Raw genomic sequence first — 25283 nt, 5'->3', positions numbered from 1 at the left:
AAGCCAGGCTTTTAAACACTCCTCCCAGCCCCAGTGGATTCAATAGATTAACATTGGATGTGGGCAGTTTCCAGAGGGTGCTGTGAACCCACCATCAACACCATCGCTGCCCTCCCAGGGACAAATGGGTGGGGGTAGGAGGCTGTGGGTTCTTCAGCTCCAAAGGAACAACTTGGTGGCTAATCAGAGTGTCCACTGTGTGCCTAACCTAGGAGCTGGCCCCTCGTGTTCATCCCTGCCTTCCAGATCCAGATCAGGCACCTGGCCTTGGAGTAGGGGTTCTGAGCAGCAACCCTGAGTTTCAGGGCACGCATTTAAGACTCATCCAAGCCTGAGGACCTAAGGAGGCTCCGAGGTAGGCTTGCCCTGAAATTTCCTGCCCAGTCCTTGCCTGTGCAGCAGCTTCCAGACGCGGTGCGTCTCAGCATCTGAGCTCAGAAACACTGCCAGAACTGTCCAAGATTGGAAAGAGTGATGAGGACAGTTGTTATTCAGTTCTTACCGGATGGCTGGCTCTGGGCTGAGCATGTCCCCACATTCATTGTCTCATTCATGCCCACACACTCCCACCCCCCCACACCCCCACCCCCTGCCGTGATGTGGGTCTTTAATGAGCCCCACTGACAACTGAGGAAACAGGCTGAAGGACAGGAAGCCGCTGTACACGTGACTTCTCAGAGCTTGCTGGAAGAAAATATTTCTGGAAGAAAGTCCCTGAGACCCCAAGAGTGACTGCTAAGATACTGTTTATGTTAACCCTTTGGATACATCCTGCCATTTGATCTCCAGAAAGATCCTGCCACTCCCCATTCCAGCAGCACTTCTGAGGTTGACAGAGGTTTAACCCTTTCCCTCCCAGAGTCAACACTGACATGGGCCTGGGGGCTGCTTCCTGTGGGGGGACCTGGGGACTTGGGCCTTGTGGATGAGCCGGACACCCCCCCAGTCCTCCTCCAGCTTGATGTCCCCCTGCTCCAGAGCCTGCTGGATGGCGTCAGCAAGGGTGTTGAAGGCCAGGTCCACATTGCAGTTCTTTTTGGCCGAGGTCTCCATGAAGGCCATGCCCAGGGAGGCAGCCAGCTCCTCTGCCTCCTGGGCTGAGACAACACGGGTGCTCTGCAGATCACTCTTGTGGCCAACCAGTAAGAAGATCACCTTGTTTGGGCCCTGAGTGGCCATGGCCTCCTGGTGCCAGTCGCAGATATGTTCAAAGGACTTCCTGTTTGTCACATCAAAGACCAGTAGGACACCTACCACATTCCGGTAAAAGGACCTGGTAATGCACCTGAAGGAGGGGGAGTGAGCTGGGCGAGGTTTATGCCTTCGAGACCCCCCACCCCCCAAAGACAGGGCTTCCCTCAGGAGCACTGACTGCCCCACAGGCCCCATAGCTCATTTCACACTGCTCAGTACTTCTCTGCTCCTGGCATCCGTGTCTCCCAAGAGAGTGCCTGCGCCCCTCAGCTAGGGAGCAAGTTCCGGTCACATACCCTCTGGACCATTCCTCCATTCCTGGAGGAAGCCTGATGTTTTCCTGATTGCAGCTTTTTGCTTCCCGTTTTCTGGCAAATTCCTATGATTCCTTCCAGGCCCACCCAAATCTCTCATCCTTTCACGGCTCCCTGACACTTCCCGCTCTGCTCCGTGGGCTCTCTCAGCAGCCAGGTCACCCATCCCTCTAGCTTTCCAGAGCAGGGCCCTTCTGCCCTCCCAGCATCAGGGTCTCAGGCCACTGGCTGCATTTGTGTAAGGGCTCCGAGTGAAGGGCTAGAGACCAGGGCATTCCCCAGACCTGTACCTGGGCCACTGAGGCCGACCCCGCTGGGGGTAGCCGTGGGGGCCGGGGACACTGACCACCCAGAATCTCTCACCCCGCCCTCCCCGCACCTGTAGCGTTCGTGGCCCGCGGTGTCCCAAAGCTGCAGCTTGACGGGCGGCCCGGCCGGCAGCTGCAGCTTGCGGCTGTAGAACTCGACGCCCACTGTGGGCGCCCACTCGGGCTCGGGCTCGGGTTTGGGCTCCGGGGCCCCGGGCGCTCCCGCCACGTAGCGCCGCAGCAGCGACGTCTTGCCCACGGCCGCGTCCCCCAGCAGCGCGATCCGGAACTGGTAGTGGCAGTCCGGTGCCTCCATGGCCCCCTTCTCGCCGCCCCGCCGGAGGCCAGCGGTCCGGCCTCGCCCCGCCCCGCCCCGCGGCCCGCAGGCTGGCGCCGCCCTCTGGGCCCCAGCGCCGAGACACGGGACCGCGGGCCGGGGGCGCTTTGTGCTAGTGACCCACCCCGGAGGCCCGGCGGCCGAGACACCTGAGCACGTGCTCGCCTCTCTGAACCCCAGTTTCGTCTTCCAAAATGGGGATAATAACCCCTACTTCTTAGGATGAGAGATGAAAGAAGGCAATGTGGGTTGGAGGAAGAGCGAGGAACGAGAACGAGACAGGCACTGGCCCAAAACTAACACAGCCAGAGTGTCCACCTCATTCAATCGACGCTGCTGCTGTGCTGGCTTCTCTCTCCAGCCCCGCTCTCCAGGCAGTTCCCCGGTTGGGCCCCTGCTGCTGGACCTGGAGATGCCACTCTAGAAAGTTGATGGTTTATAGATGCCCCTTCCCTGCCCAGGTGCTCCTTTCCGGGAGCCCCATTGGCCCTGGCCTAGGGCCTCCTGTTCCATGGTCAGGTTCAATGTTTAACAACCCCACTGCATCCTTAGCACCTACCTGGGCTGGGCCTCAGGGCCCAGAGAGAGACTTGGACAGGGCTAGTAGAAGAGGCAGGACAGACAAATGTGATTCCAGAGGAAGTGCAGTTGGTCTGGGGCCTTGACAATTAACATTTATGAGGCCAGATGGTCAGTTCTTCACATTCTGTGGGCAACAATTTTGAGAGGGCCACTGTGTGCCCATTTTAGAGCTGAGGAGACTGAGGCTTGTCTCAGGTCACAGAGCACAGCTGAGACTCACATCTCAGTTTGTCTCCATCTTCGTTATCCCCTCGATGCCACGAAAGGGGACTGCAAATCAAGTACCAAGAGTTTCCAGGTCACAGTGGTCAGGTCTCACTTGGGTGAGTGGCAAGGGTAAGGCGGGGACACCTGCTTCCAAGATCCACTCTATTCTCCCCAGTCAGGCCTTCTGGAAACCCAAGGTATCAAGGCTGAGGTGCTGGCTGGTCTCACACAGCTTGTCTATTGGTTTAATCCCACTGTCCAATGTGGGTGGATTTTATCAGTGTAATTTGTTTTGGCAAATTGGTGGTGAGGGGAGATCCTCTCTGTTGCAAACAATCATGTCATATTTCCTTCTCACCTTGTGAGTTTTAGGTGTTGTTCTGCTCATTTCCACAGATGAGGAAACTGAGGCTCAGAGAGATTAATCCAAGATCACTCAGCAAGGAATACATTCTAGCTGCCAAGTTTACCCAAGGGCAAAGCCTTGTTTGGTATTTCTGTTTCTGGCAGGATCTAGGAAGGCCCAATTTTCTTCTAGCTAACTCTTTTTTTTAAAGTGTATGTATGTATGCATGTATGTATGTAAGTAATCTCTACACCCAGCATGAGACTTGAACTCACAACCCTGAGATCAAGAGTCACATGCTCTACCAACTGAGCCAGCCTGGTGCCCCTCTTCTGGCTAACTCCTAACAAATCAGTAAGAAGCCACTTTGAGGGTCTCCGCGTAATCTCAGTCATTGGTCACCTGCATGGTAGAGCCTGAAGGGGCCCATGTCTCTGCTCCTTCCCTACCTCTAGGAGTAGGAGAGAGGAAGAGAAATCCTTCCTACCAGGTTTCCCCAAATTAAAAGTCTGCATCACTCCCACCTGCCCCACTGATACCTCCATCGAGATATTCTCCCCACCTCTGTTCAGATGGAAAATTATTTTTGTGTCAGATCTCTATGGATGCACCAGCCTCCCCCTCCTCCCCCTCCTCCCTCTCCTCCCTCTCCTCTTCTCTCCTCTTCTCTCTCTTCCTCCTTTTTTAAAGTTTATTTTGACACACAGAGAGTGCCCCCCACCACATACATGCTTGCACATGTGCTTGAGAGGGTGGGAGGGGGGCAGAGAGAGAGAGGGAGAATCCCAAGTAGGCTCTGTGCTGACCGTGCGGAACCTGGACCACGAACCTGGACCAGGAACCATAAGATCATCACCTGAGCTGAAACCAAGAGTCCGACAATTAACCAACTGAGCCACCCAGGCACCCCAGCCCTTAAGCCCCTTCTTTACCCACCACTGGTACTCTGAGCTCCAGCCATACTGAACATCTTTCCTCTTCTCAACCCTCTGCCAGGAACACACTCTCTCTCTTCAAAGGGCTAACTCCTACTTCATACCTTAGATTAGATCCCTGTCCTCAAGAAGCCTCTCACCACCTGGCCAATGAGGTCACATGCCCTTTTGTCCACTGTGCTGTCTCCCTCCTAGGTTACTTGAGGGCAGTGATCTATGATTGTATCCTCAGTGCTTGGCACAAAACAGGAACTCAGTAAATATTTATGGCTTAATGAATGAATAAAAGCAGGTAAGTGCTATTTATTCATTAATTCAGTCAGTCAAATCCCACAATAGGGCTGGGCTCAGGGAGCTACAGGGTCAGAGAAGACCTCATGCAGGAGGTGATGCTGAAGCTGAGTCCCCAAGGACAAGTAGGAGCTGGGGAGGTCAAAGAGGAAGGGCACTCCAGGCAGGGGCATCTGGGCAAAGGCAAAGAGGCATGAAACAGCTTGAAATGCAGTTTGAACCCAACATTGCCACAAGGCTTTGTGGTTAGCACATATGGGCAGTGCACTGTCAGCATTGGACTCTGAACTTCCTCTCCTGGACACTCCTGCTGTGGGATGGGGTCATGTGCCTGACCTCTGCACCTAGCAGCAGAGTCCAGATGTCAGCTGACCTTGCCATAGACTATGTGATTAGGGGTGAGGAAAGTGATTCCCCACCCCCTACTTCCCCTTCTGCTAAGTAAGGCAAATCACGGTGCCCACCTCATGAAGTAGTCATGGAGGAACTGTATAACATAGCAGGTAAGTTATGCACATTTACATTAGATAGATCTAGGTTTTAGTTCCAACTGCCACTTACTAGCTATGTGGCCTTGGCCAAGTTTCATTAATTAATTCATTTACTTAGTAATTGTTTCAATAAGTGCTGTCTCTTATATACCAGGCACTTCTATAGCAGTGAAGATAAAAAGACACAATTCCTGTTATTGGCAGCTCACATTGTAATGGGGAAGACAGAAAATAAACCCATGTATGATGTGATGTCAAGAGGCAATAAGTGCCATAAATAACAATCAAGCAGAACAATAGCTTAAAGGGTGGCAGGGTAGCTATATCAAAATGGGGTGTCCTGAGGAGGTTACATAAAGTGAAGGAATGAGTAGTGTGGTTGTCTCTGATATCCAGAGAGGATAGTTCCAGGCAAGAAGAACAGCAAGAGCAAAGGCCCTGAGGTGAGATCAGGCAATGATGCTACAAGCAGAGCAGAGAGGCTGAGAAAAGGGAGCAGAATGAATGAGGGAGCAAGTGGTGGGTGATGAGGGCAGAGAGGAGGAGGAGCCAAATCATGTGGCTTCAGAGGCCATTATGGAACTTCAGCTTTTATTCCAAATGTGTTGCAAAATCAGTGGAGATTTTTGAGCAGCTGAATAATAGGACGTAAATTTTTTCTTGGTTATGGTTTTTATTTTTACATCTTTATTGAGGTATAATTTGCACACAGTAGACTGACATAGTGTACAATGTGATGAGTTTTGATGCACATGTACATCCATGAAACCATTACCACAACCATGTATCATGCCAAAAAGTTTCCCCATGTCCGTTTTTAATTCTCCTCTCCTAACTGTCCCCCCGCCTGAGAGTTACTTTTTTGAAATTTTTAAATGTCTACTTTTTTAAGGGTGGGGAGGAGCAGAGAGAGAACAAGACGGAGAATCTGAAGCAGGCTCCACGCTGTCAGCACAGAGGCTGACGTGGCACTCAAACCCATGAACCATGAGATCATGACCTGAGCCAAAGTCAGACACTCAACCAACTGAGCCACTCAGGTGGCCCCCCTGCCGAGAGTTTTAATTTTGATGAAATGTAACTTATTAATTCAATATTGTACTGGAGGTCCTAGCCAATATTAAAAGGCAAGAAAAAGAAAGAAAAGGCATCCAGGTTGGAAAAGGAAGAAGTAAACCTGTCTTTTTATTCATAGACTTGTGAAAAATCTTAAGGAACTTACAAAAGAGGTGCCAAAACTAATACAGGAGTTTAGCGAGGATATGTTAATGTGCAAAAATTAATTCTATATATACTAGCAATGACCATTTAGAATTTGAAATCAACAAAAATGCCATCTACAATGGCATCAGAAATATGAAAGACTTAGGGATAAATTTGACAAAAGATACATAAGATCTGTACACTGAAAATTAAAAACACTGTTGAGAAAAATTAAAGATGACTTAAATAAATGGAGAGGTATACCATACTCATGGATGAGAGGACTCAAGATTGTTGTCAGGGGCACCTGAATGGCTCAGTCAGTTGAGCGTCTGACTTCAGGTCATTGTTCTTGAGTCAAGCCGCACATGGGGCTCACTGCTGTCAGCCTGTCAGCGCAGAGTCCACTTTGGATCTTCTGTCCCCCTCTTCTGCCCCTCCCTTGCTTGCACTTTCCCAAAAATAAATAAATATTAAAAAAAAAAGATTGTTATCAGTTCTCCCCAAATTAAGTCTACAGATTCAGTGCAATTCCAACCAAATCCCAGTAGGCTTTTATTTTTATATTTTAGAGAGCATGCAAGAGGAGGAGAGGGCTGAGGGAGGGAGGGAGAAAGGGGGGGAGAGAGAGAGAGGGAGAGAGGAGAATCTTAAGCAGGCTCCACACTCAGCACAGAGCCTGATTTGGGGCTTGATCTCATGACCCTGGGATCATGACCTGAGCCAAAATCAAGGGTCCAACGCTCAACGGCCTGAGCCATCCAGGCACCCTCCAGCCAGTAGGGTTTTTAAAAAATACAAATTAGGGGCTCCAGTCATGATCTGTTCAAGCCCTGCATTGCGCTCTCTGCTGTCAGTACAGAGGTCACTTCAGATCTTCTGTCTCCCTCTCTCTCTGCCCCTCTCCCATGTATGCAAGCACGCTCTCTGAAAAATAAACATTAGAAAAAATACAAAATTAGCTGATACTAAAATTTACATGGAAATGCAAAGACTGAACAGCTGAAACAATTTTGAAAAAGAACAAAGTTGCATGACTTATAGTACCCTATTTCAAAACTTATTAAAAAGCTACAGTAATCCGGACAGTGTAGTATTGAGTACAGAAACAGACCTACACATACGGTTAACTGATTTTTACAAAGGTGTCAAACCAATTAGATGGATAATCTTTTTCAACAAATGAAGATGGAACAACTGGAGAGCCATATGCAATAAATAAGCAAACTTTGACTCTTACAACATACGCAAAAAATTAACTAAAAAATGAATCCTAGATCTAACTGTAAGAGCTAAGACTCTTAAACTTCCAGATGAAAACAGAGGGGAAAATCTTTAACACTTTTAAGTTAGGCAAAGATTTTTAAAATAGGACACAGAAAGCACAAAGCATAAAAGAAAGCAAATGGACATGCTAGACTTCATCAAAATGAAAACCTTGTGTTCTTTACACACCATTGGCTGGTTGTTGAGACCAGACTATAGGGGAGAATGGTAGAATCAGGGAGACTAATTAGGAGGCTACTGTGATTGTCAGCCGGCAATGATAGCATCAGTGGAGGTGGTAAGAAATGGTCAGATTCCTGTCACATCTCAAAGGTGGAGAATGTAGGATTTGCTGATGGATTGTAAGTGGGATGATAGAGAAAGAGGAGTCCAGGATCACTCCAAGGATTTGCTGAGATTGGGAAGAGCAGGTGTGGAGGAGGAAAGTCTATGTTCTGAGAAGCCTATTTATTAGATAGCCAAGTGTAGAAGTTCGGGGACGCTGCAGGATATAATGTCTGGAGCTCAGAAAAGTAAGGCTGGAGAAACTCATTTGGAAGTCACCAGGAAGTTTGCCTCCTTACAGTCTGTTGTTTTCTCTATTAAATGAGAATAGTAGTACCTCCTTTTTAATGAGTATATTAAGGATAAAAATTAACGAATAGAGTAAGCACAGAACACGTATTTAACTCTTGACAACTTCTTGTTTTTACATTGACGTTTATTCATTCCATGGACAAAACATGTACATGGCACAGCGATTCTGAGCGTGGTCTCTGCCGTGGACTCGTGGATTCAGGCCCTTCCCTCAGTTACCTGGGTGATGCATCCCTCAGTTTTCTGATCTGTAAAAAGGGCATAACTACAAACCTACACACAGGGTTGTTGGGGAAACTAGTTGAGATAATCGAGCATAATCTGAGTAAGTGCTCGGCAAAGTTACTTATCTATTAGCTGAAAATGAACAAATAATGCATTCATCTTCTGAGTAAATCGGTCGCGTCTTCCTTGCTGATAAACCCTCCCAAAGGGCCACGCCCCCAGAAGAGCTCGCAGAGCGCCTCTCCACACCCATCCGGTGGCTATTCCTCGGTCGGCCCACCGCGGTCGGAGCGGCTCACCGCGTCATTTCCCGACTTTGGATGTCTGAGCTCCAGCGGGGATAGCGAGTCGGCTTCATTTGTGAGCCCAGTGCCGAGTCCCAGGTGTTCAGCGAGTGCGGAACACGGGCGGAAGGCTGCTGTCTTCCCGGCAAGAAGGCAGCGACTTCGCACGCGCTTAGAACTCAGAGCCTGACGCGCCTCCCGGCGCCTGAGGGCAGACGGACTACAACTCCCAGAGGTCTGCGCGGGCGCGTTGCCGCAGTGGTCGGGCGCGGCTGCCAAGGGCGAGGCCTATAAAAGCCCTCTCCCAACGCTCCCACGTCCCTTTTGCCAGCCGCCGTGCGGGTGTGGTTTCGTGCGCCGCTGTCTCAGACCTGCTGCAAGTCACGCGCCTTCTTCCACTTACCCTACCGCAGCTTGGCCGCCACCGGCCCCTCACTCGCTCGGGCTGCCTCCTGAGGCTGAGGGATGTTGAGCGCGGCTCTCAGTTGCCGGGCCTCCCGGCCTGCTGGGACCGAGGTCCAGAAAGCCTGGTCGGCCGCATGCGCGATGAGAGGGGCCGGACCCCGAGAGGGCCGCGCCTGCTCCCGCCTCGGCCCGCGCTGTGACGGGTGAGTAACGCGGCCAGGCAGCGGGGTGCAGGGCAGTCTTGGGCCTGTAGTGGCCTAACTAGGGAGACGCCGCGTGGTGGTGTCAGCGGGATCGGAAACGGCCCATTACAGCTACTTATTGGGCGACCTTGGGGAAGTGACTTTACCTGTTACCTGGCTGCAGGACATGTTAAGGAATTCATGCAGGTGGATAAAAAGGGATTTTTGGAGTTCGAGTCCTTTAGAACCTATTTTAAATTCCAGTTCTGTGGCTTTTCTACACTGGCGACTTTCAGTAAATAGCTTAATTTAAACCTGTCCGTAAAACAGATGATAAAATGGTCCTGTAAAGATTAAATGAGACAAAACACTGGTACATAACAAAAATGAAGAGGAAGTTGGGACCTGGTAGTAGGATATCTGTTCTCTTATTTGGTCTCCAGCATGTCTCGGTAGGTGAATTTCAGTTATGCAATAGTGCACAGGATTTAGGGGAGTCTGAGGGTTGGACAGCATTTGTGGCGGTCCTGAGACTTAAATTGCCCTGTGGCCCTTATCGAAGCTGCAGCTGCTTCCACATAGCTGCTGTGGTCAAAAAGGAGCCCAGAGTGACAGTTTTCCTTGACGGTCGCCGTTCTGTTTGCTGTAACTGATCTGCAACATATCAGGAAAAGACAATTCCCATCGTACCTGCCATTTCTCCGGTATAGGTGGAATCCTTTATTACAATAGACAGGTTTCCAGAGGCCAACAGAAATGCTCTGTTGATGGGTCTTGCATAGAGTTGCTAGAATAAAACTTCTGAGAAGTAGATTGCTGAGATGAAGAACAAGTATGGAGGGGCAGGCAGTGGGAATGGGTTGGACATGTGTGCTGGGAAAATCCAGTGGCAAGTGGCACAGATCTTAACAGTGCTTTGGGTCACTGCCCTGAAAAGCTTAAGGCATAAGTACCAGGGTCAAAAGCCAGTCAAACATTTTGATTCTCAAGACCAGAAGGGAACAATGTCATTCAGGACAACTGTGTTCTCGTCTTAGTTGTGCCAGATGAAGATTCCAGGAGGACTCTGAGGTTGAGCTTTCTGGTGAGGATTCTGTGGTCATGACTGTGATGGAACACAACCATCTCAGGACCCGGTAGGTTTCTGGGAACTGCCTGGAGGGTCAGTACAGCATGTTTCCAAGGGCTGTGGCCGGTTGTGGCCATGGGATCTCCAACTGCATGCGAGAGCAACCTGGAGAGACTTTGACAGCACAGGTCAGCATAATACCTGCAGCTGCCACTCGCCTTTCCTATAAACGGCTTGGGACCTGGGCTGGAAGCCTTCTAAGTGAGTCCGGGTGTTTTCCATAAACTACCACGTAGATGGGTGTTTCGATCAACTTTTTTGTTTAGAGCTTTCACCCTTTTTTCTGCAGGTTGCCCCCCAGGTGTCCTGGCAGTATCTGCTACTGAAGAATCTGAAGTTACCAGGTTGTTGCTGTGCTTTAGATAAGGTAAAGTTAGATGTTGAAGACATCCTGACCCTCTGGTTCCCTTTCCCATCAGATCTGAACACTGGTCTTGGTGGTCGTAAAAGGAGGAAAAAGAACACTGAAACTAGCCTCCCAGTGCTTATCGTCTGGTATATAGCTTGGAGGCTAGTTTCAAACAAGATTTGAATTCTCTTTGATCTCCTCCCCTGTAAAATGGGATAATCTTAGGCTTAAAGGGAGGATATAGGTGAAGGTCTGGGCAGTTGTAGTGATGGCTGACTTAATACTTCTGAATTTGATCAACATGAATGTCCTTCTTGCCTCTTGGTTGAGAGTGTCCTGTTTTTTGTTTTTTTTTAAAGATCTGTTACCAGTAAAGCTGTCCTTATCTGTGATTATGGATCTATAGTTGGGTAAGTTGGCTACCTAAACTTCACTGTAGCTTCCTTGCAGCGCCAAGCAGTGGAGTGTTGTAAACCCTAAGTAGTGTAGTGAATCATGAGGCAGCCTAGGCCTGTATGAAAGAAAGTCTTAGCTTTTTTTTTTTTTTTTTTTTTAATTTTTTTTTTTTTCAACGTTTATTTATTTTGGGGACAGAGAGAGACAGAGCATGAACGGGCGAGGGGCAGAGAGGGAGACACAGAATCTGAAACAGGCTCCAGGCTCTGAGCCATCAGCCCAGAGCCCGACGCGGGGCTCGAACTCACGGACCGCGAGATCGTGACCTGGCTGAAGTCGGACGCTTAACCGACTGCGCCACCCAGGCGCCCCAAGTCTTAGCTTTTTAATACTACATCACTTACACCTATTAGCTGTTCATGGCCAGAAGAGAAAAATGGTGTGATTTGGTCTGTTAGATTTGCCTATCCTGTTGGAAGGCCAGGAAGAGCACAACGTGCTGTGAGTAGAAAGTACCAGATGCCAAAGCCCCGCACCTTCAGCAGCAAAGGCTGATTGCTTTGAATGTGCAGTTGTGGTTTGAGCTCCTGCTCTGAGGTTTGGGGAAACCTCAAACCGTGGGATCGTACTGGCCCCTTTCCTGGAAGCGTGGGAGATGGGTTGGGCAGAAACAAGTAGTTCATCTAGTTCAGGGTATGTTTTGTTAGGCTGACTGGTCCAGGATGAAACCTAATCTGAGTGGACATCTATGGATGATAAATGCGGATATGGGACTGAGACCAGTTTGGGAAAAATGTCTGGGTGGCATTAATTAATTGGGGGAATATTAACACACTGGCATACACTTCCTTTTCAGGAGACAGACCTTATGGGAAGAGGCAAGCTAAAAGACAACAGGTTATTTTCGGTGGAAAACCATGACCTCTGTATTTCTGCTAATGCTGGCATGTGGTATGTAAGTGACCAATAAAAGACTTAAAGTATGCTTGTGTCCATATTCTTTAAAAAAAAATTTTTTTTTTCAACGTTTATTTATTTTTGGGACAGAGAGAGACAGAGCATGAGCGGGGGAGGGGCAGAGAGAGAGGGAGACACAGAATCGGAAACAGGCTCCAGGCTCTGAGCCATCAGCCCAGAGCCCGACGCGGGGCTCGAACTCACGGACCGCGAGATCGTGACCTGGCTGAAGTCGGATGCTTAACCGACTGCGCCACCCAGGCGCCCCGCTTGTGTCCATATTCTTGATGTCCCTCAAGCTGCTGGTTATTCCCCATTACAGTGTTAAACTCTTTATTTTTATTTTTTATCCTTTTTTTAATTAAAGGATAATATGATGAGTTCTGTAACTTCCCATTTATATAAATGTCTCCTTCAGTAAGCCTGAAAATTCAGGCTGAGCCTAAGACTGGTGTTCCTTAAAAAAATGTTTATTAGAGGGAGAGAATCTTAGGCTCCACGGAGCCCAGTGCAGGGCTCAGGGCTCGATCCCATGTGTCAAAACCAAGAGTTAGACTTTCAAACCAAAACCAACTGAGCCACTAACAGAAAAGTAGGAATAAAATGGGAGATTTTTAGTATAAAACCAGACTTCCACATGGGTGCTGGAGATCTGTGTAAGAGGACTCCCATCTACTAAATGAAATTAAGGTCAAGAAACAGGCCAGGTGGATGTAAATTATTAAAAAATATATAGAAAGTTAAAAGAAAGAAACCGGCTAGGCACACAGATGTCAGTAATGTTCAACCATGGCTTACCTCAAAGTCAGACCTGCCCTTGGAGCATGCCCTAACTCTTGAGCCTTTTGGTCTAGATGTAGCTGGCTCCATGACTTCCTACCACATAGGCCACACAGCTTCTTTCCCAGCTGGAATGTCTAAGGAACTTCAGTCTGCCCTAGCCACCAAACTTAAGCGTGGGGGATGGGGACAAAGGGTACTTGAAATGGAAGATCAACGTTGCCCATCATTTGGCATAACAGCAGGTAATTCATGCATTCTGACTTCACAGGGGGTAAGGATATAGTGTCACTGGAAAAAGGCTCCTGGGTTGAATAAATCATACGCTCCACTTCATTAATGACTCCAAATTCTTCTCTCCAAGAGTGTACATAACCCTACCTGGAACAATTGTTCAAAGACAAATTGGAAAACCTTGTTTAACGGCACCTTGGTTTTCAAACTCAAAAGGCTGTCGAAGGGAGTGGTGGTGCAAGAACAGTCATAATCAGAATAGTTGGTTACTAAAATCTTACAAAACGTTTCCAAAAAGGTAAAAGTTCTTCCAATACTTTTGTTAAAAAGGAGTCTCTTATCTCCATCACACAGTCCGTTTGTCCTTTGTCCTGACTACATCATGGCAGGGATCTCTGAAGAGACTGTGTCCAGGGGCTGCCAGTGACAGTCCATCAGTGCATCATACAGCTCCTCACTCTGCTCCATGAACTCCTTGTTGGCCTCCGTCACATCCAACTGCGGCATGGGGTCTGCAAGAAAAGCAAGGGTGGGTTCCGAGCGCCAAGAGAAGCTCTGGGAGACTTGGACTCTGTTCCCAACTGCCAGGACTTCCTCCTTCCTCAGGAAGTTCCCTACCCTCGGTCAGAGTCCCTCATGCCTCACAGGGGTGGATACCACTGTCTTGCAGGCTTCCTCTGAGGATGAAAATCGAACCTACTTAGAGAATGGAACATGTAGTCAGTACTCAGATAATGGCGGCTGTTATTCCTCCTCTTATCTCTGGCCTTCCTGTGCGCTGGCTTTCCTGGAGTGGTCTTTATTTCAATTTTGGGTTCTGGAAATCTGATCAAAATTACTAAATCCAAAGCACTGTTGTTAAAAGGGAACATTACACAGCCGTGAAAATGAACCTCAGCTGCATACAACTTGACTGAATCTCACAAACGGTGACTCTGTTAGTACATTTACAACAATGAGCACTGAGGATTGTACAGAATTGTTGAAATCACTACACTGTACACCTGAAACTAATAACACTGCTAACCATACTGGAATTTCATTTTAAAAAAAGGCGAGGGGTGTCTCGGTGGCTCACTCGCTTAAAGCATCTTTTTTTTTTAATTAAAAAAAAAATGTATGAGAAAGCGTGAGCGGGGGAGGGGCAGAGAGAAAGGGGAGACAGAATCTGAAGCAGGCTCCAGACTCAGCTGTCAGCACTCGAGAACTGTGAGATCATGACCTGAGCTGAAGTCATACTCAACTGACTGAGCACCCAAGCACCCCAAGCATCTGACTCTTGATATCAGTTCATGTCATGATCTCACAGTTCATGGGTTTAAGCTCTGTGTCGGGCTCTGTGCTGACAGTGTGGAGCCTGCTTAGGATTCTCTCTTTCCTCCTCTCTCTGTGCCCCTCCCCAGGCTCATGCTTTTTCTCTCAAAATAATAAACATTAAAAAATAAAGAGTTTATGGGGTGGCTGGATGGCTCAGTTGGTTGAGTGTCCAACTCCTGATTTTGGCTCAGGGCATGATCTCATGGTTTGTGGATTTGGGCCCTGCGTTGCACTCTCTGCTGGCAGTGGGGAGCCTGTTTGGGGGTTCTCCCTCTTTCTCTACCCCTCCCCCACTCACACTCTCTCTCTCAAAATAAACTTTAAAAAAGGTTTAAATTGTCAAAAAAAAATAGTGTTGAATGAAAAAAGGAAGACGTATCTATAGTACAGCTGCATTACATGAAGTTAAAAACAGGCAAAACTAAACCATATTATTTAAGGATGCATATCTAGGTGATTATAAAGAGAAAATCAATACAGTAGTTTCCCCTAGCAGGGTTGTGATTAGGGGAAGGATAGTTTCTGGAGGCTGGCAATGTTTTATTGCCCTGAATAAAGGTTTCACAAGCAATTGCTTTATAATTACATATTAAACTATATGCTTGTTTTACATACTTTTCTGTAATAAAAGAAGTTACAAAAAATTCCTTAATCACTATGACTGGTAACATTTTATACTTGCCATCTTGTGTTGGTTTAAAAGGCACACACACACACACACACACACACACAAGTACAATAAAATGCACATACACAAACACACATTCATTACAACACTTATTTTACAATTAGAGACATTAAAGAAGACCTAAGTAAATAGACATCCCATGTACTTGGACTGGGACACAATATTGTTTTTAGACAGCAATACTCCCCAAATTGTTCAGTGTAATCCCTATAAAAATCAGCTGCCTTGTTTTGCAGACATTGAGAGGCTCATAAAATTTAGATGGAAATGCAAAGGAGGCACACTTGGGTGGCTCAGTCGGTTAAGCGTCCGACTTCGACTCAAGTCATGATCTCACAGTTCGTGAGTTCAAGCCCCATGGTCAGAATCTGTGCTGACAGCTGGAGCCTGGAGCCGGCTTTGGATTCTGTGTCTCCCCCTCTCACTGTCCCTCCCCCACTCATGCTCTTTCTCTCAAAAATAAACATTAAAAAATTTTTTAATTAAAAAAAAAATGCAAAGGATCTAGAATAGCCAAAACAATCTTGAAAAATAAAGTTCAAGGACTTTGCCACTTCAAAACTTACTACAAAGTAACAGTAAAAAAAAAAAAAAACAACAAAAAAAAACCAACTGTGGCAGTGGCTGAAAGATAAGCATATAGATCAATGGAATAAGATTTGAGAGTCCAAATGCAACCTGTACATTTATAGTGAATTCGTCTTCTAAAAGGGTAGCAGACCACTGAATGGTAAAGAATAGTTTTTCAACAAATGGTGCTGGGACAACTGGATAACCAGACAAAAGAATAAAGCTAGACTCTTAAGAATTCAGAACTTACTTAAACAAGAATTAACTAAACACGGATCAAAGACCTAAATATAAGAACTGAAACTATAAACTCTTAGAAGAAAACAGGTGTAAACAAACAATGCCTTTTAGATAACAGCATTTAGGCACAAACCAAAAAAAAAAAAAAAATTGAACTTCATGGAAATTGACTTTTGTGCTTCCAAGGACATTATCAAGAAAGTAGAGACAGTCATGGAATGGGATAATTTGCAAATCTTAAGTCTGACAAGGAACTGGAATCCAGAACAGAATATGAAAAACTCTGGCAAGGCTACATACAAAGACAACCCAACTTAAAAATGGACAAAGGACTTGACTAGATATTTCTCCAAAGATCTACACACACACAGTCAATAAGCATACAAAGATGCACAAAGCATTAGCCATTAGGAAAGTGCAAACCAAAACCACAAAGAGATATCACTTGAAACTCACCAGTGTGGCTGTAATGAAAAAGAGTAACAATCACTGGTGAGGATGTGGAGAAACTGGAAGCCTCATAAGCTGTTGGTGAGAACAGAAAATGCTGCAGCCTTTTCAGAAAAGTTGGCAGTTCCTCCAATGGTTAAATATAGAGTTTGCCATATGATCCAGCAATTTCATCCCTAGGTAATGAAATTCCCTGTCTATACAAAAACTTATACATGAGTGTTTTTTAGTAGTATATTCATAATACTAAAAGTGGAAAGAACCCAAATGTCTATCAACAAAACGAATGGGTATCTACACAATGGAATATTATTTGGCTATAAAAAATGAAATAATGGCACATGCTACAACATGGACAAACCTTGAAAACACTATGCTAAGTGAAAGAAGCCATTCACAAAGGCCCACACATTATACACAATTCCATTTATTTAAAATGCCCTGGGGTGCTGGCACAGTGGGTACAGCACGTCTCTCTTAATCTCAGGGTTGTGAGTTCAAGCCCCACACTGGGCATGAAGCCCAATTAAAAAAAAGGGGGGGGGCACCTGGGTGGCTTAGTCTGTTAAGCGTCTGACTTCACTCAGGTCATGATCTCTCAGTTTGTGGGTTCGAGCCCCGCATCGGGCTCTGTGCTGACGGCTCAGAGCCTGGAGCCTGCTTCAGATTCTATATCTCCCTCTCCCTCTGCCCCTCCCCTGTTCATGCTCTCTCTCTCTCTCAAAAATGAATCAACATTTAAAAAAATTCGGACTTCTGTGAATGGTGTGAGAAAGTGGTCTAGTTTCAATCTTCTGCATGTTGCTGTCCAGTTCTCCCAGCACCATTTGTTAAAGAGGATGTGGAGAAACGGGAACCCTCTTGCACTGCTGGTGGGAATGCAAATTGGTGCAGCCACTCTGGAAAACAGTGTGGAGGTTCCTCAAAAAATTAAAAATAGACCTACCCTATGACCCAGCAATAGCATTGCTAGGAATTTACCCAAGGGATACAGGAGTGCTGATGCACAGGGGCACTTGTACCCCAATGTTTATAGCAGCACTCTCAATAATAGCCAAATTATGGAAAGAGCCTAAATGTCCATCAACTGATGGATGGATAAAGAAATTGTGGTTTATATACACAATGGAGTACTACGTGGCAATGAGAAAGAATGAAATATGGCCCTTTGTAGCAACATGGATGGAACTGGAGAGTGTTATGCTAAGTGAAATAAGCCATACAGAGAAAGGCAGACACCATGTTTTCACTCTTACGTGGATCCTGAGAAACTTAACAGAAACCCATGGGGGAGGGGAAGGAAAAAAAAAGAGGTTAGAGTGGGAGAGAGCCAAAGCATAAGAGACTCTTAAAAACTGAAAACAAACTGAGGGTTGATGGGGGTGGGAGGGAGGGGAGGGTGGGTGATGGGTATTGAGGAGGGCACCTTTTGGGATGAGCACTGGGTGTTGCATAGAAACCAATTTGACAATAAATTTCATATATTGAAAAAAAATTAAAAAAATAAAAACCTACAGTCTGTTACATAAAAAAAATAAATAAAAATAAAAAATAAAATAAATAAAATAAAAAAATAAAAAATTTCGGAGTTCAAGCTGTATTACAAAGCTGTAATCATCAAGACAGTATGGTACTGGCACAAGAACAGACACTCAGATCAGTGGAACAGAATAGAGAACCCAGAAATGGACCCACAAACGTATGGCCAACTAATCTTTGACAAAGCAGGAAAGAATATCCAACGGAATAAAGACAGCCTCTTCAGCAAGTAGGAAGCTGGGAAAACTGGACAGCAACATGCAGAAAAATGAATCTGGACCACTTTCTCACCCCATACACAAAAATAAACTCAAAATGGATGAAAGACCTAAATGTAAGACAGGAAGCCATCAGAATCCTCAAGGAGAAAGCAGGCAAAAAACTCTCTGATCTTAGCTGAAGTAACTTCTTACTCAACACATCTCCAGAGGCCAGGGAAACAAAAGCAAAAATGAACTACTGGGACCTCCTCAAAATAAAAAGCTTCTGCACAGCAAAGGAAACAACCAGCAAAACTAAAAGGCAACTGACAGAATGGGAGAAGATATTTGCAAACAACATATCAGATAAAGGGTGAATAACCAAAATCTATAAAGAACTTATCAAACTCAACACCCAAAAAACAAATAATCCAGTGAAGAAATAGGCAAAAGACATGAATAGACACTTCTCCAAAGAAGACATCCAGATGGCCAACCGACACATGAAAAAATGCTAAACGTCACTCCTCATCAGGGAACTACAAATCAAAACCACAATGAGATACCACCTCACACCTGTCAGAATGGCTAACATTAACAGCTCAGGCAACAACAGATGTTGGCGAGGATGCGGAGAGAGAGGATCTCTTTTGCACTGCTGGTGGGAATGCAAACTGGTGTAGCCACTCTGGAAAACAGTATGGAGGTTCCTCAAAAAATTAAAAATAGAACTACCCTACAACTCAGGAATTGTACTACTAGGTATTTATCCAAGGGATACAGGTATGCTGTTTTGAAGGGACACATGCACCCCGATGTTTATAGCAGCACTATCAACAATAGCCAAAGTATGGAAAGAGCCCTAATGTCCATCGATGGATGAACGGATAAAGATGTGGTATATATATACAATGGAGTATCACTCGGCAATCAAAAAGAATGAAATCTTGCCATTCAGAACTACGTGGATGGAACTAGACAGTACTATGCTAAGCAAAATTAGAGAAAGACATAGATCACATGACTTCACTCATATGAGGACTTTAAGACACAGAACAGATGAACACAAGGGAATGGAAGCAAAAATAATATAAAAACGGGAGTGGGGGGGCACCTGGGTGGCTCAGTCGGTTGGGCGTTCGGCTTCGGCTCAGGTCATGATCTCACAGTCCGTGAGTTCAAGCCCCGCATTAGCCTCTGCGCTGACAGCTCACAGCCTGAAGCCTGCTTCGGATTCTGTCTCCTTCTCTCTCTGCCCCTTCCCCACTCACACTGTGTCTCTCTCTCAAAATAAAATAAAAACATGAAAAAAAAATTAAAAACAGGGAGGGGAACAAAATACAAGGGACCCTAGATATGGAGAACAAACAGAGGGTTACTGGAGGGGTTGTGGGAGGGGGGATGGGCTAAATGGATAAGGGGCACTAAGGACTCTACTCCTGATATCACTGTTGCACTATATGCTGACTTGGATGTAAATTTAAAAAATTAAATTTATTTAAATTTAAAAAAATTAAAACAACAACAACAAAACCCAGAATAGGTAAATCCAAACAGACAGAAAGTAGATGAGTGGCTGGCAGGGACTGGAGGGGGCCGGCACATGGAGAGTGACTGCTAATGGCCGCAGAGTTTCTTTTGGAATTAGTGGTAACGATAGCACAACTTTGTGACTACTGCCCACCCCAACGGCCCACTTGTGCTTTAAGTAAACGAATACAACTTTAAAAAAATATATTGGACTGTATACTTTTTTTTTTAACATTCATTTATTTTTGAGAGACAGAGAGAAACAGAGTATGAGCTCAAACCTGGGAACCGCAAGATCATGACCTGAGCAGAAGTTGGACGCTTAACCAACTGAGCCACCCAGAAGAGTTTTACTTCTTTAAAGCTCAACATCTGTTTAGGGGTGCCTGGGTGGCTCAGTCGGTGTTCTCTCGTGGCTTCGTATTCTCTCTCTCTCCTTCTCTCTCTGCTCCTCCCCCACTCGAACTGTGTCTGTCTCTCTCAAAATAAATAAATAAACTTAAAAAAAAAAAAAAACCTTAACATCTGTTCGGAAACATGTTGAAAAACTTTTTTTCATAATTTTTTCAAGCCTTAGAGAATCCTTTAATTACTAATATTTCCCTTGGAAAGTTTTGCAGGTTAGCAATTCCTTCAGTTTTACTTTCCTTTTTCTTGTTAAATTCAGTAAAAATTACAATAAATGCTTTTTTTTTTTTAATGTTTATTAATTTTTGAGAGAAAGAGTGTGAACAGGGGAGGGGCAGTGAGAGAGGGAGACACAGAATCCGAAGCAGGCTCCAAGCTCTGAGCCATCAGCACAGAGTGCGATGCAGGGCTTGAACCTGGGAGCCACGAGATCATGACCCGAGCCGAAGTCATGCTTAAGTGACTGAGACACCCAGGTGCCCCAATAAATGCTTTTAATTAAAAAATAATAATGGCTATTACTATGTCGCAAATGGGGGTGATTTTCAGTTTCTTCATCAATATGTTACTATAGTTTCCAAATTTTCAATGGTAAGTAACTATTACTTGAAAATGAGAGGGGTGCCTTGTGGCTCAGTCAGTGGAGTGTGCAACTCCTGATAACAGGGTCGTGAGTTCGAGCCCCATGTTGGGGGTAGAGATTATGTAAATAAATAAATAAACTTAAAAAAAAATGAGGAAAAAATGTAATGTGAAATATATAGAAAAATTAAAACATGAAATAAAAAATGAATTTTACAAATTATCAAACAAATACAAGGCAATAGTTTTGCTGGAGAACTGCATCTGGGGACCGAATGGCCCACATCTAGGGAGTGACCAGCTCTCTCTCCTGTTGAGCTGCTCCCTCCGGGCTCTCTGGGACCCGCACAGACACCGCTGGGGGACACACTCAGTTCTTACTCTAATTAGCAAGCACTAGTTCTCTCACTAAAAGTCATTCTCCTCAAGAGCACACTCCACATCGCACTCCTCAGCATCTAGCTACAGGCACAGTGCCAGCCACAGGGCGGTCACCCGGCAACAGCTGACAGAGGACAGAGGAAGGGGTGAGCAAACTCCTTTCTTACCTTCCAATGCGTCGTCCCCGACTTCTTCGTATGTCTGCCAAGAGACCAGAGAGGGGATGAGAAGCAGCGTGAACTCCTGGCCCAAGGCCAGGAGGTCTTTTTTTTTCCCTTTAACATTTATTTATTTATTTTCAAGACAGAGAGAGACAGAGCACAAGTGGGGAGGGGCAGAGAGAGGAGACACAGAATCTGAAGCAGGCTCCAGGCTCCGAGCTGTCAGCACAGAGCCCAACGTGGGGCTCAAACTCACAAACCGTGAGATCATGACCTGAGCCGAAGTCGGACGCTCAACTGACTGAGCCACCCAGGCGCCCCTGGGAGGCCTTATTTTTAACAAGAGGAACTCAGTTGCTGCCTCTTTCCCATATTTTCTAAAGTCCAAGCTGCCACCCTTACCGATCCCTGGAGGACGACATACCCAAGAGGTCTGCCGAACCATAGTTACCTGCATGGTGCTCTGTGTGTAGCCATACTGGGGGTAGCTGTAGCTGTAGCTGCCTGTGTTCTGGTCATAGCCCCACTGGGCATAGTAGTTCTGGTACTGCTGGTAATACTGGTTGTAGCTGTAACTATACATCTGACTATATTCCACTGGTTTCACGCGGCTCCTTAAATGAAGAAAGAAGCAAAAAGAAACAAATGTAGACAAACGTTTCCATAACTCTTACTATGTGGCCAGGGGCTGTTCTAAGTGCTTTCCACATATCAACTCATTCAAAACCCACGACAACCTTATGTAAGAACAATACATTATTCTTATTTTAGATGAGGAAATTGAGGTACATACAGGCCACATCATTTGTCCAAAGCCACATAGCTAATAGGAGATCCACACCCAGGCAATCTGACTTCAGAGCCCAGGCTTTACAGTCAGGAGTTTTGTTTTTGCTTTTAATTTTTTTTTTTTTAAGTTTATTTATTTATTTTGAGAGAGAGCAAGCGAGCACGAGTCGGGCAGGGGCAGAAAGAGAGGGAAAAGAGAGAATCCCAAGCAGGCTCCACACTGCCAGCACAGAGCCTGACAGGGGGACTCGAACTCATGAAACTGTGACATCAAAAACTGAGCTCAAACCAAGAATCAAACCTTAACCGACTGAGCCACCCAGGTGCCCCTACAGTCAAAGAGTTTTAATGGTTAGGTTTGTCTCTCTTATCAAATCTTGTCAGTACTGACTTGTCCTCTTACCAAGATCTTGGGGGGCTGGTTTTTTGCCACCCACAAAGGCTCAGGTGAACAAGGCCTGGAAAATCTGGATTTAGGATGATTCAAGAAGCTTGTCAACTACAAAATGTCTAATCACCTCTTCTCCACACACACACGAAACAAGTGTTCCAGAAGGTCCAGTAGGCTTAGCGGCACCACTGTAGTCACAGCTACTATTACGGAGTAGGTACTCAGGATCTGGGCCCGTTGTTTTTCATATACAGTTTCCTATCTTAAGTCTCACACAACCCTTTGGCAGAGCTATTATGTGTTTTTCCCATTATACAGATGAGAATACTGAGCCTCTAAAAGATTAAGTGATTTACCCAAGACCACACCTAGGACTGGAGCCAAATTCAGCTCCAAGGCTCATGCTCTGAACACCACACTGTTACCTACAGTACCTGCTCTGACAGATGTAAGACATCTTGCCAGGCTCCTATATCCTGCACTCACAAATCAGGGCTGAGGCCCAGGCTCAGTGGGCAGCTTTCTTCTCCTGCTTGCATGGCTACCCTAGCCACTGCTAACCAAAGACAGAATGTCAAGCTTGAAAAGGATCCACTGCTCTTAAAAATATACACAATCATGTGTGAGTAGGCTTATGAGACAGGCCTGGGGTATGACCAGTCCGAGGTGGGAGGAATCAAAAGAACAACATGGCAATGTGCTTCCAGAGTCATCACACTCCTGAGAGCCAGACTCATAAGTGCACACCAAATACGCAGGAGGCAGAGGCCCACACCACCCGCTGGCTGGCTTATAAGGAGAACTGTAACTGCCACGTGGTGTGGAATGCACTCACGTCCTCATGCTTAGTGTATTCTATCTCCACAGTGAAGCCAGAGAGGAAACCAAGTCATAAGCAGGAGGTGAACTACCACAGCAATCCTGTCACAGGAACCACAAGTTCTCAAAGTCTGAATGAGCGCGAGTTGTTTTCGAGTGCAACATCTGCTTGGTGAGCAGGACTCAGCTAGAGCAGTTAGACAACTCCATGTCTGACCATCTTAGCATCACCTCCTGATGGGGTGGCCGGATGAAGTCTAGTGGCAGAGACTTCCTCTCCCTGCCCGGCGTGAGGCTGGAAACTGCTAATGCTCCCCTCCGTGACTACCCTGACACGTTTTCAAGGAGTCTGCCACCCTGATATATTCACATAATTGAAGGTCATCTCCCTGGCCTGGGTCTGTACACTTCTGCTCTGTTTCTCCACACTCAGCTCTTACAGATGAATTCTCAAAGAGAACCCTTACCACCCTCAATTCCCAGTGCTTGATGGCGCCTCTCTAGAGGCAGGCCCCAAATTCTGACAATGACCAGCCAGGAAATGGAACAGAACATAACCTCCTTGCAGAAGACACTTTGTTTTTCTTGTTTACAGCTACAACTCCAAAGTCTAGGTCAGGGCCCGCAGAGTTGTGGGAACTCGGTTATTGTTGACTGAATAAATGGTAACACGTCAGAAACAACCAACAACGTCAACATCTGAGGAACCTTGAGGCAGAATATATGGTCAAGATACCCTGAAGCTATTAAAAATATTATGGTGAGGGGGCGCCTGGGTGGCTCAGTCGGTTGAGCATCCGACTTCAGCTCAGGTCACGATCTCACGGTTCGTGAGTTCGAGCCCCGCGTCAGGCTCTGGGCTGTGGCTCAGAGCCTGGAGCCTGCTTCCAATTCTGTGTCTCCCTCTCTCTCTGCCTCTCCCCCATTCGTGCTCTGTCTCTCTCTGTCTCAAAAATAAATAAACATTAAAAAAAAAATTTTTTTTTTAAATAAAAAAAATATTATGGTGAGGATTGTACAGCTATGTTGGAAAGGGAATGTGTATATGAGGGAAACTGGGGGAAAAAGAATGAGCACTGTTACTGTAATTAAAAATGAATAAAGAGGGGTGCCTGCATGGCTCAGTTGGTTAAGCATCGGACTTTTGATCTCAGCTCAGGTCATGATCTGATGGTTGTGAGATAAAGTCCCGTGTCAGGCTCCAAGCTGGGCATGGAGCCAGCTTAAGATTCTCTCTCTCTCCCTCTGCCCCTCCCCCCACTGCCTCGTGGGCATGCACATACACACACACACTCTCTCTCTCTCTCTCTCTCTCTCTCAAAATAAATAAATAAATAAATATTTTTAAAAAATGAATAAACACTGGGTGCCTGGGTGGCTCAGTTCGTTAAGCATCCAACTCTTGGTTTCGGCTCAGGTCATGGGCCATGGTTCTTGGGCTTGAGCCCGTCATCCGGCTCTACAATGGTGGCTCAGAGCCTGCTTGGAATTCTTTCTCTCTCTCTCTGCTCCTCCCTCGCAAGAGCTCTCTTTCTCTCTCAAAATAAATAAGTAAACTTTGGAAGTCAGAAATCATAATTAGTCATTTTAGGATAATGAGAAAATTTCTTTTAAATATTTTCTGTAATGTTTTATATAGTATAGAATAACACTTTGAGGGGAAATTACTCAAACTGATCTTCCATGTATTAAATACAGTTAAGCTACAAAGAACCTCCAAATCTTTTGCTGCTTTGAAAAACCTTGCCATTTAGGGGCACCCTGGTGGCTCGGTCAGTTAGTGCCCAACTTTGGCTCAGGTCATGATCTCATGGTTCATGAGTTCAAGCCTCACATGGAGTCACTGCTGTCAGCACAGAGCCCCTTCAGATCCTGTCTCTCACTCTCTGCCCCTCCCCCACTTGGGCTTTCTCAAAAATAAATAAAACATTAAAAAAAAAAAGAAAGAGAGAGAGAAGGGCACCTGGGTGGCTCAGTCAGTTAGGCGTCTGACTTCGGTTCACGTCATGATCGCCTGTTCATGAGTTCAAACCCTGCGTCAGGCTCTATGCTGATAGCTCAGAGCCTGGAGCCTGCTTAGAGTCTGTCTCCCTTTCTGCTCCTCCCTGCCTCACACTCTGTCTCTGTTTCTCTCAAAAGTAAATAAACATTAAAAAAACAGAAAGAAAGAAAGAAAGAAAGAAAGAAAGAAAGAAAGAAAGAAAGA

General features: G+C 46.0%; 2 protein-coding genes, 1 long non-coding RNA gene and 4 other non-coding genes across 11 annotated transcripts in view; 5 read left to right on the top strand and 2 right to left on the bottom strand.

Moving 5' to 3' along the window:
- Positions 1-729: 729 nt before the first annotated feature.
- Positions 730-2175, bottom strand: RAB42 (RAB42, member RAS oncogene family). The gene is made up of 2 exons (XM_040466840.1): positions 1888-2175; positions 730-1285 (listed from the first exon to the last, which is right to left on the bottom strand). Exons 1-2 carry the CDS (start codon positions 2130-2132, stop codon positions 862-864), a joined length of 669 nt encoding a protein of 222 aa, XP_040322774.1. The 5' UTR covers positions 2133-2175; the 3' UTR covers positions 730-861.
- A 6712-nt stretch (positions 2176-8887) lies between these two features.
- LOC121024625 (uncharacterized) lies at positions 8888-12025 on the top strand. The gene is made up of 5 exons (XR_005787772.1): positions 8888-9188; positions 10205-10303; positions 10586-10663; positions 11005-11055; positions 11898-12025. It is a non-coding gene; the product is annotated as an uncharacterized LOC121024625 (long non-coding RNA).
- On the top strand, positions 9713-9847 carry LOC121027909 (small nucleolar RNA SNORA16B/SNORA16A family). Its single transcript, XR_005788991.1, has one exon. It is a non-coding gene; the product is annotated as a small nucleolar RNA SNORA16B/SNORA16A family (small nucleolar RNA).
- Positions 10337-10467, top strand: LOC121027918 (small nucleolar RNA SNORA44). Its single transcript, XR_005789000.1, has one exon. It is a non-coding gene; the product is annotated as a small nucleolar RNA SNORA44 (small nucleolar RNA).
- On the top strand, positions 10691-10823 carry LOC121027920 (small nucleolar RNA SNORA61). Its single transcript, XR_005789001.1, has one exon. It is a non-coding gene; the product is annotated as a small nucleolar RNA SNORA61 (small nucleolar RNA).
- Positions 11753-11826, top strand: LOC121027927 (small nucleolar RNA SNORD99). The gene has a single exon (XR_005789008.1). It is a non-coding gene; the product is annotated as a small nucleolar RNA SNORD99 (small nucleolar RNA).
- A 615-nt stretch (positions 12026-12640) lies between the features above and the next one.
- The window catches only part of TRNAU1AP (tRNA selenocysteine 1 associated protein 1), a 26633-nt gene continuing 13990 nt past the window's right edge, over positions 12641-25283 (bottom strand). For 3 of the 5 annotated variants that reach the window (XM_040466818.1, XM_040466805.1, XM_040466799.1), the window contains 4 exons: positions 21530-21692; positions 21085-21118; positions 16284-16352; positions 12641-13524 (listed from right to left, as the gene is read on the bottom strand). In XM_040466818.1, coding sequence (XP_040322752.1) covers positions 13388-13524; positions 16284-16352; positions 21085-21118; positions 21530-21692 — 403 coding nt within the window. In that variant the 3' untranslated portion in view covers positions 12641-13387. The remainder of the gene's footprint in view (positions 13525-16283; positions 16353-21084; positions 21119-21529; positions 21693-25283) is intronic. The other 2 variants (XM_040466811.1, XM_040466824.1) reach the window with 2 other exon arrangements.

This window comes from Herpailurus yagouaroundi, unplaced genomic scaffold (genome assembly GCF_014898765.1).
Source record: "Herpailurus yagouaroundi ecotype Mexico unplaced genomic scaffold, PumYag 77, whole genome shotgun sequence".
Taxonomy (NCBI): Eukaryota; Metazoa; Chordata; class Mammalia; order Carnivora; family Felidae; genus Herpailurus; species Herpailurus yagouaroundi.
The sequence above is the reverse complement of the archived record's forward strand: the minus strand, read 5'-3'. Positions and strand labels throughout refer to the sequence as shown.

Excerpts from the sequence above, each read along its gene's own strand:
- RAB42 (XM_040466840.1), bottom strand. The coding sequence starts at position 2,132 with ATGGAGGCACCGGACTGCCACTACCAGTTCCGGATCGCGCTGCTGGGG. Across the intron at positions 1,286-1,887 it reads GCGGGCCACGAACGCTACAG|GTGCATTACCAGGTCCTTTT; the intron begins GTGCGGGGAGGG and ends CCCCTCCTTCAG.